The sequence below is a fragment of the Lagopus leucura genome, unplaced genomic scaffold (genome assembly GCF_019238085.1).
Source record: "Lagopus leucura isolate 7727_CA_CO unplaced genomic scaffold, USGS_WTPT01 Super-Scaffold_100034, whole genome shotgun sequence".
NCBI classification, from domain to species: Eukaryota; Metazoa; Chordata; class Aves; order Galliformes; family Phasianidae; genus Lagopus; species Lagopus leucura.
Window position 1 is genome coordinate 796,824 of NW_024962283.1, and position 14,726 is coordinate 811,549.

At 47.4% G+C, this 14,726-nt stretch overlaps 1 protein-coding gene across 2 annotated transcripts; it reads right to left on the minus strand.

The window, feature by feature from the left end:
- Nucleotides 1-5,792: 5,792 nt before the first annotated feature.
- Nucleotides 5,793-14,489, minus strand: LOC122186108. Of its 2 annotated transcripts, XM_042882509.1 has the most exons (7): nt 14,108-14,489; nt 13,797-13,929; nt 13,096-13,189; nt 9,986-10,189; nt 9,589-9,742; nt 7,933-8,017; nt 5,793-5,963 (listed from the first exon to the last, which is right to left on the minus strand). In XM_042882509.1, coding segments are annotated over exons 1-7 (780 nt in total). In that variant the 5' UTR covers nt 14,216-14,489; the 3' UTR covers nt 5,793-5,961. The 2 variants fall into 2 exon arrangements, with proteins under 2 accessions (XP_042738443.1, XP_042738442.1); XM_042882508.1 differs by lacking the exons at nt 5,793-5,963; nt 7,933-8,017 and having other exon boundaries at nt 8,944-9,742.
- Nucleotides 14,490-14,726: the final 237 nt, after the last annotated feature.

The following is a 14,726-nucleotide window of genomic DNA, read 5'->3' on the forward strand; positions in this document are numbered from 1 at the left end:
GAGTGAAGAAGTTTGGAGAGTTCTGCAGCTCCCCAAAGGAATGATGCCCAACAAACTCAGTGTGCTAACTGGTGCCCCCTTTGTCCCTGTCTCACCCAAGCCTAATTGGTGGCACCAGAGAAGTATGAAGCAGCCAAACCGTGTCCCCCAAAACCATAAAATTCCAAATAGTTTCCCCTTGCAAGCAAGAAGCAGAGCAAGGACTTCCTTCTCCTGAGCTGTTTTTGGTTTGTTGCTTTTTTCCAAGAGAAAATTGATGCATCAAGAAGTGTAACATCTGCTCCTCTGAGCTTCCCTACAAATTTCTGAGCCTCTCAAATCCACAGAAAGTGCCCTGGGTTTGCTCCTGGTGGGAGTTCTCAACCTTGCTGTGTTTGGCGTGGGATGTACTGCTGTTTGCTGTGAAGTGAGCACAGAAATGATTTATCAAATGATCAATCTGTGTCTAATGCCCAGGAAGAAAATGTTGGGCTGGTTTAAGCTAGAGACCTAACCCTGGCAGCAAGAGGTGAGAAACCACCAAAAAAGAGGATTTTCCTAGGAAAACACTCCTTGAAACTCTTTGAATACACCAGCTAGCCTTTATCCAGGCATCGGTGTCAATCTGAGCAAGAATATTTCTTCTGATCAACATCCTTCTCCTTGCCCCTGTCTTGCTTGAAGACTGTGCTTTTGATGCCATCCCTGTGCATCCTCAGCTCAGACAAGGCGTTTTCCAGATCAGGCACTGAGTTAAATGAAGATCGGCAAGAATAAGCTGCCTAACTTGAAAAACCTGCATTACCCCAATCTCTATTCATGAAAGCATTATGTTGAATTAACGTTGTTATAGAATTAGCCTCCTAAGAGGCTTGGAGATGTCACCTCTGTTAAGTTGCTATTATTTGTAGCCCACTTCGTGTGGTGAATACAGTCATAAGGAGTGGTCTAGGTTGTCTAATCACTGAGTAATGTGCTGAAATTAGGAAAACGCATGGGTTGGGTTTTTCTCATCTCTTTTTTTGACATTCAGGCCCAACTTTTCAAATCACTGAAAAGCAGAAAAAATCTTTCACTGCAAGACCAGCTTTGTCTTTTCTTTTTCTTCCTCCTGCACTGCAGTCCCAAATCTCAAATCCACCCATGAAGGTACTGCCTCAGCTGGGGAGCAGCACACAGCAGGATGCTCCTCCTGCTTACAGGTGCAATTATGAAGATTCATCAACCTCACTTAGACTTTAATTTTATTTTGGGGAGAACACCAAGGTTTCCCAAATGTAAAATTTGGGAAAAGCACTGTGAAGGTCAACATAAGGCAAAAAGAGAGCTGGGAGGCGAGTTTACCTTCTGTTCTTTCCTGCTGCTCCTTGGTGGCTTGGTTGAGGACAACCAGCATTTGAAAGCATCTTCACACCAATGGAATCTATGGCAGCTCCCCATCTCCTTGGGTCCTTTCTCCTGCATCCAACAGGCTCTCCTGGTTTTATCCTACTTTGAGGATGCTCAAAGGTGGATGAGTTTCATCCATTGAACAAAAGCTGATGGGCACCCCATAGCAATATGACATCTGAAAACAGCACGTGGAACAAACCAGTGAGGACAAGAGGGGGTCCTGCTTGGAGGCAGGTGGAGTCAGAAGGGCAAAGGTTGGGTTTGGCACATAGGGCTCACTCCATGGGTGCAATGGTGGCTCACCAGCCTCCTCCATCATGCTTCACTGCCTGACTCATTTAAAGGGAATTAAATAACGAAGAAAGAAACCCAGGAATTAATTGAGTCTTATGTTTTCTGAGTGCAAACAAGTTTGACACTCAGCTCTCCACCTACTTCTGGAGTGCAGATGCCTGAGCACACATCATCTGTTCGCTCACCACAGTGGGGCCAAATAACCCAAATGATTCACCAGGAAGGCTTAAAACTGGAGAGGTTAGCACTTCTTGCTAAAAATGCCTCCGCACAGGGCTTTCAGGCTGCTCATATGGAAAGAGAAGGGAGAGGAAAAGGATAATTTCTCTCAAACTCAATGTTGCAGGTGATTAGCACACAATACACCCTGAGCAGCTTTAGTATTTAACATGGAGGTGATAGTGGGAATTTATGAGAGCTCGTGGACAATAACTGCTTTCCAGAGAGGCTTTGATTAAACATTATGGAACCACATTATGCAAATTTATTGCATGGTTAATACGACTCCAAAAGAACACAGTGGCACTTTAAAAAGCAGTTTAAAAAAAAATAGAGAGAGAGAGACAGAGACCATGGTGCTCCTCAGATCTGCAGAAGGACCTTCAGGATGGATCAACACTGACAGAGAACTGATAGAGCAGCTGAAGTTCATGACATAAGTGGGGGAATACAAGGAAGATAAGACAAATTCCTACATGGATATTTCACCCTCATACTAGCATTAAGTCAGTGGCGACTTGTGGCCCATTACTCAGAACAGTTAGAATGATACGAGATGGAAATGTGATGCAGCTCCCAAATATTGCGTTCCTCCCAGGAGAGCTGCAGGAAAGGGCTTGCTTTGATTGTTTTCTTCTTTTCTACACTTTTGGATGTCATCTGTCAACATCTCCTACAAAATAACATGATTTATACCAGCAGGCTGATTGTACAGCTTTCATTAACTTAGATTTGCTCGTTCTTTAAAACTGTTATTGTGATAAGGCATACATTTATTTCCTTCTGGAAATCAAGGTTAACAAGAACACAGATCTCATCAGCTTCTCTTTCTCAATCAAACAGCTAAAACACAGAAATAACATGGATCTTCTTTGGCTGCCTGGTGTTAAAAATGGATGTTTTGGTCAAAGACCATGATCTAGGAACTTCTGTAGAGCATCGTTAGGAGGACCTCAAGTTTGGGGAGGTTTATGAACATCCCATCTTCTCCCATGCTCAGAGCAGCAAGAGGCATAAAGAAAACTTCCCTAGTGTTAATCAGAGCGGAGATCTCTTACCTCTTCCCAGCTCCACCAAGCCCTTCCTTTTAAGCTATATATACTTTAAAGGATGTAACCCAGATAATAATCGCTGCTTGCAGATTATTCAAGGCTGCCTCCGTTTATTTCTCTGGAGGATACTTATGGCTGCTGCTGGCAAGAGGGCAAATTGGCAACACATCAGATTTTTAATAAAAATAGAAACAGAGGACACATAACAAGGCTCATTTAGGGCAGGAAGAAGGCAGGCAGTGAGCACAGACCCAGTGGGCAGAAGCATTAGGCACGGGCGGGCAGCCCTGGCATCACAGTCACTTCAGGCTGGAGGGGAGAAATCCCTTCCTGGAAGATGCTGGTGGGGATTCGTGCAGTTGGACAAGAAGGCTTTCTCCTCTCATTTTCAAGCTATTGGCCAATGCAGCATGAGCCTGCCGGCACCGGGGCTGATAAGGAGAGGCAGCGAGTGCACTGCAATGATTTGGGGAGCAGGCACATCCAGTTGGAGTCCAACCCCTGCTGAGAAGGTGCTGGCAGTAGGAACCACCCCCAGCCTTCCATTTGGTGGTGCCAAGATTGCTGCTTTCCATGACTCCCTGCTTGACTTCAGGATCTGTTTAAATTTTGCTGCACTACCACTTGGTTTCCCTCTGCGTGCAGTGCTGCTCCGCACCAAAATCCTCCAAACAGCAGCATCAGGAGTTTGGTAGGAAAATAGATAAGGTGCCTGCAGGGGTAGCCCAGCAACCTTTCTTCATCCTGGGGTCATGAGAGTATCCTGCATGAGCTTCTGTGCCAGGGGATTTTAACGAGATGAATACCCTCAATGCCCAATGAACTGGATTTAATGCGTTTTTAATTGTCCAGGGTTGCATTTTTCTACAGGGGAGAAGAAAAATCAGAGCCATAAGAATGAGTTAATTGGAGCAGGGCAAAATTTCTGCGCTGTCGGGGACAGTTTTCAACAAGACTCTGCCCCAGATAAGAAAGGGAAGGCCGGCCAATGCCAGGTGTGCTTATTTCATAGAGAAAAAGGTGGAAATTGCTTATTCTCTGTCATCCCAGGTCTTGAGATTTCACCTTTCTATTCTAAGGAAGAGAAAGGAGGAGGTTGGGCTGCTGGGAACCACTCATTGCTCACCACTGTCTCATTTCACTGAAGAACCTCTGTCTCTGGGGCTGTACGTTCCTGTGGGTGCTGGCATGAGTTTCTTGCAGTACTTTCCCCTCTTCTAGCAGCTTTTATCCAGTAATCTCAAAAGCACTTTCCAACTAATAATTAATTAAACTTCATAGACTCTTTGTTCAATTCCAGATTATTAATAAATTATACTTTATTATTTATAAATACATGCCATGTAATTTTTCTCTCCTGCTATTACCTTAAGCAGTCACTTATCCTGTATTAGCACAGTTTAACTCTGATTTAGGAATCGTGCTCTTTGCCCTTTGGATGTTTGTCCATGCTGGAGGGCTGTCGCATAGGAAGAAGAGCAGTAGGAACAGGGTTGCCCATCTCATTGTTGATGTACATAACTTCACTGCAAGCTTTTACCAAAAGGGGTTTTATTATTATTGCCCTTATCTACACCTCAAATTAGTCGCATCACTTTTCCTCTCACCTTCAGCCCCCTGCTAACCTCTGTATAATTCCTAGTCTGGAGCTTGTGCCTATTTCATTTCTCTCCTCTAAGATGCAACAAAGCTGCTTATCTGGGCCATGAGACCAGGGCCCATTTCTGCTCTGCTCCCAAATCCTCTTGACCTCAGCAGCCTCCAGCTTAGCCCCAGAGCAGCACAAACTCACACTTTTTCTCCTGGTTGCTGAACGCGGAGCAAACAGCAGCTGCCTGAACAGGATTTCATTTACCTGTAGGGCAAAAGCCATGCAGAGGGGAAGTAAACACGACTTAAGAGAAATAAGCCATTGAGATGGTTTCTCCAAAGCACCGTGTTCCTTTGCTCAAGAAAAGCCAGTGAGGGATGTGCTTAAGAGCATTAAAAGGGGGAAAGAGAGAGCAAGAGCCACCCCAGCACATACAGTAAATAGAGGGTGAAGGCCGTTATTAGGGGACTGTCATCTCCCCTTGCAGATGCTCACAAAGAGAGGAGATAAGGGGAGAGCAAAGTGGAGAAGCTGATGAGCTGACCTGCCACAAACAGCCCACATCCCTCCTACAACAGGCTGCACCCATCACACGTCGAGCTGTTGCTTACTGTTCCTCACCAAAACCACTTCTGACACACCTGCATAGGGACACATCAACACTTTCACCAATAGCATCAGTCTGGCACACCTCTACTTGTTTATCCCTTTTGGGCTGGTAGGTCTCACCCATAACCTAAGATCAGGACATGGATGAGAATGGGCAGCCATTTCCTGGTCTATTGGTAAAATACTAAAATAACCCCTGAACACATGTGAGTGCATTCTGAACTCCTAGGAAGGCTTCTCCCAGCTTCTGGGTGGACCTGCAGGGTTAGAACCCAGATTTGCTTTCAAGATGTAGCAATGCCGGAGGCATAGCACATCCTTCACCATCTGCTCGCACCAAGAAAGACAGAATGGGCTACTGTATAATCAATGACTATACAGATGTTATAATTATGAAATAAGAGAGTTTGGCTAAGCAAGTTATTATACCAAAAAGAAAATAGATAGAATGCTTACTTGTGTCCTGGGCTTGCTGCAAAACTCCACAGGAGGGATCTCCAGAAGAGATCCTTCCCCACTTGTGGCCAGCTCTTAAATGGCTGTAGGAGAGGTGCAGCCAGGCTCCACCTGTTCCAGCAGCACAGAATTGCCTTCACCTGTGCTCCCAGGGCTGACTCAGTGCTCGCCTCAGGTGATCAATCTGAGGTTCAGGCCGTGACTCAGCAGCTCCCATAGAGCTGCCCAGGGAGCAGGAGGGTCACCGTCCCTGGGGGTGGTTCAGATCCACGGGGATGGTTCAGATCCATGGGGATGTGGCACTGAGGGATGTGGGCAGTGAGAACAATGAGGTGGGATGGGAATCTTCCTAAAAAAATCCATCCTTTTTCCTGCATAAAAAACAACCCCACGGGGGGGGGGGGGGGGGGGAAGAATTCAGCCTTTAAGTTCCACATTTCCCAATTATTTCTGAATTAACTTCAAGCCTGGAAAGAGAAAGGGGGGGAGCAGCATTAAAAAGAAAGCAAAATGATGTGCTTCTCCTTAACTCAAGCAGCATCAGAGGGTTTTTCATGCTGCCTGTGACAGCTTCGAGCACCGCGCCAGCCAGGAGCGCTTCGTTAGCGGCTGCGCTTGTCGGCCAGTTAATAATTTAAAGTCGGCAATGTCTGAACCAAACTACTGCCTTGTGGAAGGCAGGAGGATGCCAGCCACAGCCCGCTCATTAATGCTGTTTAATTGGTATTTTCAGAAATTAATTGTTGGCAATGGACCTGACAGCACTGCCTGGTGTGGGGAAACTGAGGCAGGGAGGCGCTTCTGTGTCCTTCCAATCAGAGCTGTGCTCTGGCGCTGGCATGGGGCTTTGATGGGCTGATGGTCACACTGCATGGTCTTCTCCAACCTCAGGGGTTCTATGGGGATGCTCCTGAGGTTGGTTTTTCCTGGAGTGTTGAGGATGCTGAGAGGGAAGCCAAGCTCAGGTTGTCTCTTCTCCCTGCTTTGTTTCCTTTATTCTTTTGTTTTATTTCGATATAATTAACAGCTTTGCCTAATACAGTATTAATTCATTGTGTCATTGCATTAATTAGCATTAAAGAGACCCTTACATAGTTGGATGTAAGGGAAGGAGAGCAGATCCAGCAGCAAAGTCAGAGACATTTTTGCTATCAGAGCATGACATGAAGGCAGAAGACAAGCAGCCAATTTGACAGCACCCAAAAAAAGCCATTTCCCGGTGGTGCCACTGACCAAAAATGCTCTGTTCAAGGGGGGAAAAAGGCAAATGCTTGGATTCCCTGCTTGATGCTCCTGTTTGCTGATAAATGGGAACTTTTGGGCTTCTTCAGCAGCACTGCTCAAAGCCCTTCTCTCCTCAGATCCCCTTCCACCGGGTGCTGCAATCCCCACCATGCACAAATACATAAGTGAAGGCAGAATAACTTTTAATATGATTACCCAAACTGACACCATGACTTTAAACGGAATAAAATCAATGCAATGCTGAGGCATCTCTCAGCTCTATTGACAGCACTGGCTGGTGATTTTTCCCCTTGAACTAGCAGAATAAAAACTCAAAGCTGCATTAGTTTTTTTTTAATTAAGACTCCAGCATTATCAGGCTCTACAAGGCAGAGCCAATGCACAGATGAATTACCATTTAATTAAGCTTTCCAAGAAACTTTTGAAGACTGGAGATTAAGTGTGGGCTCTGATTTCTTGCAGTTCTTTTTTTTCTTCCAGTGGAAGTTTTAATTGTTTTCCCTCCACTTGATAAACAAGAACAATAATACAAAGACTTATCTGCTAGATATATCTCGCTGATTTTCCATTTTAAGAGCATCCTGGCTGTACAGATGTATACACAGAGAGGTGCAGTTTGAAGATGTGAGAGCAGAGGTGTATTTCTGCCTGGCCATGAGAGCTGAGCCCTGACTGTCACTGGGCTGAAAAGGAGTCAGCCCACAAACATAGGGATGAATGGAGGATTTAAGGAAGAAATCCCTGCATACTACTTGCATTTAATGTCTTTATTTCACCTGTCGGGTGGTCTGAGATGCAGGAAGGGACAGAGGGTGGAATTACACTGCCTGTCCCTGGGTGTAGGGCAGGGCAGGGCATGGCAAAGCTTAGAAATACAGAGCCTGTCCCTGGAGGGCATTTACTGGTGGGTTTTTGCTTGCCAGCTTTTCCCTGCTGGTGTTCGATATGAATGTGTGTGTGCTTCAGAGCCCATCTTTGTTCTATACCTATGTTTAGGCCCAATGGCAAAATGCCTTTTTAATCCCATTACTGGCTCAGTGAAAAAGTATCCAGAAAAGCAAAACATAGAAATGGTAAGAATTAAAAATCACTCACAAATGCCAGGGAAACCCTCCTGGCTCCAGGCTCCCACATTTTGCTCCTTCCCACTGTTTTCCCAGTAAAACACACTTGACCTGTGCTGGGAAAAAAGTGAGAAATATATTGAATAACAACTCAAGTAATGCAGGAAACAAAGACAGCAGTGTGGAGCAGCTAAATGCTATATGCAGTGGTCAAGAATGTTTGACACTGATTTCAGACCCTCCCTGAGCCACTTGGGGGCACAGGGAGATCTGTGCATCCTTTTGGAGCATCTGCAGACAGATCTCACTTTGCCCCCACAGGGGAAAGCCCTGCAAGAGGGCTGCAGGCAGAAAGAGACGCTCAGACTCCTGGTAAGGAGGAAAGAAGCACTGATGGGGGAGGAGGCTGTAAACAGGAGACCTGGTGGGCTGCTCTGTGCCAATCAGTGCTATGCACTCAGGCATGTGCTAACACACGTGCTAATGCAGGTGCCCAAACACACACTGATATATGCTTCGAGCTGCACTCCTGCACACACCAAGAGCTGCACAAAGCCCCCTCTCAACCCCCTGCCAGCACCTTCCCTCTGTGCCCAGCCTTTTTTGGGTACCTATTCTGCTGAAATGCAAAAGCCCAAACATGGGAAAGGAAGGGCCTGCAGGGGAAGGGGGGAGGTTTTCTTCTCCACGCTCCTTGTCTCCATTTGCTTGATTCTCAAACAAATTTTCCTCTTTACGAGCCACACTTTTCCACAAAGAGACCCCGCCGGACCGACGCCCTGCACCAGATAAGCAGGTGTAAGAAATCTGAGTGATGCAGCTCCCAAAAAAGTCAAGAAAAAATCCGGTGATGTTGATACCCGTTGTTTTGGCCCCGAAGCCCAGCTCTGCCCACCGAGGGCGCGCAAAGCTGCGGCTGCAGTGCCACCTCCCGGTGCGCGGGGCCAGCGCAACCCCGCACGGAGCTGCCCCGCAGCAATGAGAGGCTCACGGCGAGGAAGTGACCCCGCAGGAGGAGGACGGCATCGTCCTGGACGGGCTGTGAGCTCAAAATAAAAAATAATAACAAAAGAACGCCGTCATCTCGTAGAAACGCCCGGTTTCTCACACCGTTCTGCAGTGGGAAATTCTTACGGAAAGAGAGATCGTGCGGACTTTCATCTACAATTAAAAAGGGATTAAAAAGCACTGCAAGTAGTTGAATGCTCCTTTCTCCAACCCCTCCGCAGCGCGGAACGGGGACGGCACCGGAGCCGCAGCTGTGCGAGCTGCAGATGGGAGCAGTGGTAGCGCACCTCTCACAGCATGGAACAACCCCAAACCTCACCTCCGTGGTCAGCAGTGACAAAAGACACCCTTGGTATTTTCATAACCCTTTTCTCCTCCTTTTTTTTATCCCAGAGCTGAAGAACAGTAACAAAAAGATGCATTACTGTGCAGACCTGGAGGTGGCAGTGCAGCCCTTGGAATGCACACACAGCTTCTCCTGCCCCTCTCTGGTGATGCCCGAAGCAGATCCCTGTGCCCAACATTTTACCCGCATCCTAAGGCGGCTTTCTTCGCATTCCCCGCGGATCTCGAGATGAGAACGTGCAGGTGATGCAGAAAGGGCTCTGCTCCCGGCGCTGCTTCCCTCCTGCAGAGCTTCTCCAAGCTCAGCACCCCCACGCACTGCTTCCCTCCTCACCTGTATCGGTATCAGACGTTCCATGCACAAACCTCCTTCATCCCATGCAGCTGTCAGTGGGTACCAGGCAGTCCTCCGAGCAAACCAAACGTGTCCTGCTGAAGACCTCCGACCCCCCTGCAGCCCGAGTGAAGCTGTCAGGGGCTGCGTTGTGCTGTGGGACAAACAGAATGTCAGGTCAGATGGCCATTGTGAAAGGTGTAAAGATGCCATATTATTTCACACTGCCCCCAGCACCTCCCACCTTCCTGCCCTGTAATGAGTCCAGCATGGCTTTAGCCCATCAGCAGAAAAGCAGAGGGAGGCTTTCATGCTGCCCACTCCTCAGAAGAATAATGGGAATAACAATTTTGGGGTGATTTACACAACCTATTGCCCCAGAGAAAGTAGTACCAACCTTTGATGCCCTCTAGCAGCAGCCTGCAAGCACAGCCCTCTCCCACGAGATAAAAGAGGATTGGATCTCGTAGCAGTCCTGGTGTCAACCCAGAAAGTTTGCTGAATTTCTCCCTCTTCTTCCTCAGTGTTGTCCTTACATGTTTCAGTTTCTGGCACTTGCTGTGCTGCAAAGCTCCTGCTGGTTGCAAGCTCCCCTTGTTCCCTGCTCGAAACACACCCCACCAGCACCAGTGTTTAGATCCAGCCTGAATAAGAAATGCAATGGAGTGAAGTAAAAAGAAATGGAAGAAATCTTCCCTGGCCTTTGGCTGTCCTGATTTGTGGAGCCACAACGCTGAGCACTGAGCAGGGGATTGCAGCATCCTGCTCTGCCCAGAAGCCCACCCAGCAAACAGGGCCTCTTCATCAGCGCCCAGCTGCTCTGCTCAGCAGCACACGGCTGCTTTGAAGCTCTCTGATTGCCACCTGCCCATGGGGCTCCTGGGCAAAGCCCTGAGAGGAGGAGGTGGCCCCAGTGCTGCAGACCCTTCTCTGTTGCATTGAGTTGGAGCTTGGAAGTGAGAGGGTTTTTTTTTCTTTCCTGGCACAAATAATAATTAAAAAATGCACAATTAAAAAATGAAATCTTTGACTTGCAAAAGCAGCCCTGCACTTGGCAAAACTGAGCTGCTTAATGAATTCCCCATCCACTGAGGTTTACTGGTTGGGGTAAACTTCCTTCTGGCTAATTACTGAAGTCAAATTAATTTATGCATAAATTACTACATGGTTGTGTTTATTCCTGTTTACAGCCAAGTTTGCTCTGAGCTGATGTAACATGGGCGTAAATCAGCCCAGTCCCAACCAGAACCATTCCCTGCTGGGGATGCTCAGGGGAGCACACATAGCACCTCCCTCCATCCCATCCTCTACCTGTAGACACCAGCACAGTGCAGTGCTCCTGGATCCATTGGGGAGGGCAATCCTGCTTTCAGATCTCTTCTTCCCTTAATCCAAACTAAGTTCCCCTTACAGAAAAGTCTTAACCCTTCCTGCATGCTTTTCCCCAGTAGCTACAAGTATTTTGCATAGATATTACATAAAACAAGCAGACAAACATAGTCCCATATTTATACACGTCTCTGCAGAGTCACTCTTCTGGGGAAGGAGTTTCAATCTGAAGCGACACAAGCACAGGTGGATGGAAAGTTGTCCTGGCAGACGTGCATGTTTTGTGAGAGAAAGGATGTGGTTTATATTAAGCCACAAGAAATCCCCTGGCTTCGGTCTGCAAATCCTTTCTGCAGTTCCCATTTTTTCATTCGTGATCCACAGCGTTTGCAATAAAAACCTCAAATCAGTGTTTCCATGGGACCCACAATTACATTCCCACCCAGGGGAAGATGCCTCAGCACCACTGTGATGGCCATAAGGATTTTTGGTACAGATTTCTCTGGTTTGAGGTCAGCCTCCCAACTTCTGCAGCCACCTCACTCCCTCCCTTCAAGGCAAGGCACTGATGCATGGTGAGCTGAGAGATGCACCCCTGACAGCCTCTGCCTTCCCAAAAGCCAAATGCTTTTACCTCTTCTTGCTCTGCTTGGAGTGGAGGAAATACCGACCGGTCACCATCCTCACCAGCAGTATGACCTGAGCTGAACCCCAGCACTGATAACCGCCTCCTCACCCACATCCTTTGGGCTGCTGCTTCTCCTTTCTTACCCTACACGAGGTTAATCATGTTATCAACAACAGAGCTGCACCCAGGCATGACCGGAATAAGGGATTCAGGCTTTAACGAAGGGGTTGTACATAGCAAAAGCCTCCAGCAGCCTGGAGGCTTTTTGTTGTATTTCAAGTGCTGCTAATTCAGTCGGCTGCTTTGGGGCTTTACTATGATATCTGTAAGCCCCCAGGATCCAGCCATAAAATATAGAGGCTGTAAATCAGAGGTCCCATCACGCAGCACTTCTCTGCTTCTCCCTCCATAAATCAAAGCCAGTTTTGGGGGGAGTTCTGTTGGTTTTCTGCTGTTTGAATTCAGCTTAGTGATGGTAGGGTCACAGCTCTGGGGAAACATACTGGATAGAAACACCATAGAACCACAGAATCACTGAGGTCAGGAAAGACTTTTCAGATCCTCAGCCCCACTGTGCACACTGACCGTATCCCTGAGCATCACATCCCCCCATTTCGGAACAGCTCCATGCACGGTGACCCCACCAGTCCCTGGGCAGCCTCTGAGTCTTGGGTTGAGAATAACTGAGCAGGAGGGCACCAACAGGGGCTAAAGGTGGGCATAGCGGAGGGTCTGCCTTTCAACCTCCTTTAGCTTGGGCAGAAGGGCAATCCCTAACATCTGAGTCCAGTTCCATCACTACCCATATGCCAAAAATACCATGGAAAAAAAACACCATGAATTGGGTTTAAAAGTGGGCATTAATCCCATGTTAATCCAGTTTCATTCCTTATTATTTGTAGCACTGTATGTCCTGGGACAAAAGCTAAGGGAGGCAAAAAAGCAAGAAAGCAAGAAAGCAAGAAAGCAAGCAAGCAAGAAAGAAAGAGATCATATGGAAGCAATTAGCAGAAACTTCATTCAAAAAAACATTAAGGTGCTTGTAGCATTAAGGCTCAAGTGATCTGTACTCTGGGACCATAATTCACTGACACTTAATAGCATTTACCCTGCAGATGTGCATTTTATGCAGAAATATCAGCTTACCGCTTTGAAAAATTAACCTATTGAAGGCTGTCAAGTTCTGGACACACTCAGGGGAGTATGAGACATTGGCTATGCAGCCTTCTTTTTCACCTATGGGTTGGGGGATAGATGGGTTAATGGGATATTTTAATGGAAGCAAGAGGTGGTTGTACCCTTTGTTGGACAAGGAAGGAAACTTCCCTTGTAAAATCCACCCTGATTCAGATGAGCATCAGAGTGCACAATGTTTGAGCCTTGATGGCAGCCTTCTCCCCTTCCCCCACTGCAAGGCTGAAATAAGTGCTGTGCTGCCCCTTGGGACAGCAGCTGTAATTTCCAATTGGTCTTAGAGCACAGGCTGCCTCTCTGGGGAGAGCTGTGTGCAGCTTTGCTCAGCAAGGCATTATTTGGGGATGAATTATTACCTGCCATCCGAAAGCAAAGGCGGTGGGGATGCTCTAAGCCCCTGCAGAGCCCTATGGGGTCCACTGAATCTCAGCTGAGAGAGTTCAGATGCTGCTAAAACAGAGAGCAGGATGAGGTCAGAGCCATTTCACCGCTGGAGTTGATGGAAAGGTGTAAAATAGGGAAGAAAAAGTGGAGTTGGACTCATCTGCTCCGCTTTTGCTCACCCCATACATACTGCTTCCAGGAATTTTGCAAAGTGAATGTGTCCTACACAGCCTATGCTGGATGCATTGACATGCTGTGTCTGTGGAATGCCATTTATTTTTGCCTGAGGTGTGTGTGACAAAGCATCAATTTCTCCACCTAGATGAATAAACAGCCCTGTGTTCCAGTGTCGTCTCTGAGGACACCAACGGTTTTAGGAGGCAACAGGGGGAGGCAGTAGGGCTGCATCCTGACCCCTTTCCTTGGAGCAGCCCAACGCTGCTCCTCAGAGCAGGGCCACAAGCAGAGCTGTGCCCACAGATTCCCAGCCCCTGGCACACCAGACCTGTTGACACTGGGGCATTCTTCAACACTACACCCCAAGGGCTGGCTTTGGGAATAGAAACGGTGGAGAAGTTCTCAGCACCTTTCCCTGGTGGCACTGAGGACACGCCAGTGAGTGGGAATGCTCATCAGACACATCTGGGGGACCTGTGGAGTCACGGTATTCCACCTGGGGTTGTTCTGTAGCTCCCCTTGGTGCAGAAAAAGTCCTCCAGGATTGCTCTGGTGCTCACATGGCGGGACGTGAATGCATCCAGCATGAATGCAGAGCCAGGAGCTTGCTGTGATTTGAGCTTTTCCAACTGCAGAACACGGAAAAGAACATTGTTAATCCCCAGCCCACACCTGCTGCCTCTCTTAACATTTTAGGGTGAAAACATTCTATATTAGAGTATTAATAAATGATCTTACTTTACTTGGCAGCCATGCCATCGTGTCAACCAAACCCTACAGAAAACAGCCCCAGAAATAAACACATACCCTCCATCCAGCCAGTGCCATCAGTGATGGGCTTAGCAAAAACACGAAGCACCTCCACAGTAGGTCTGTGTTTTCCAAATACAGCTTCAAGCAAAGAGCATAACACATATATAACCCCCCAAGCTGCCATAAACCTTCAACATCGTCAGAATCAAAGGACTTTGCAGGGCAAGCAGTTAGCAGGCTGCCACGGACTGAAAGCTCACTTTGCAATGAAGGGGGGAAAAAAAAAGGAAGAAAAAAAGTCTCTTGCAGTCCTGGGAATGAATTAGGAAGGTAAAACTCAAGTTCTCTCTGAATGCATTTCAATTACGGAGGTGAGCGCTGCTCACACGCACCGCAGGGACTCGGGGTTATTTATTCAGCCTTGTAGATCACGGGCTTTTCTTAGCGGGAGTTTGGAGCAGGATCTTGTCTTCCCCATCTCTTTGAAGAACAATAAGGAATGGGAAAAGAAAGGCCTTTTTTTGTTGTTGTTTTTGAAGGGCACGTATTTAATCTTATCAGAGGCAGGCAGGACAATAACAGGAAAGGGTAGGGAAGCCTCGCCAGGGATGGGGAGGGAAGGGCAGGGAGTGAAGAGGGGTTAAAAGCAGAATGCAGCCCTTCCCCCAGGGAA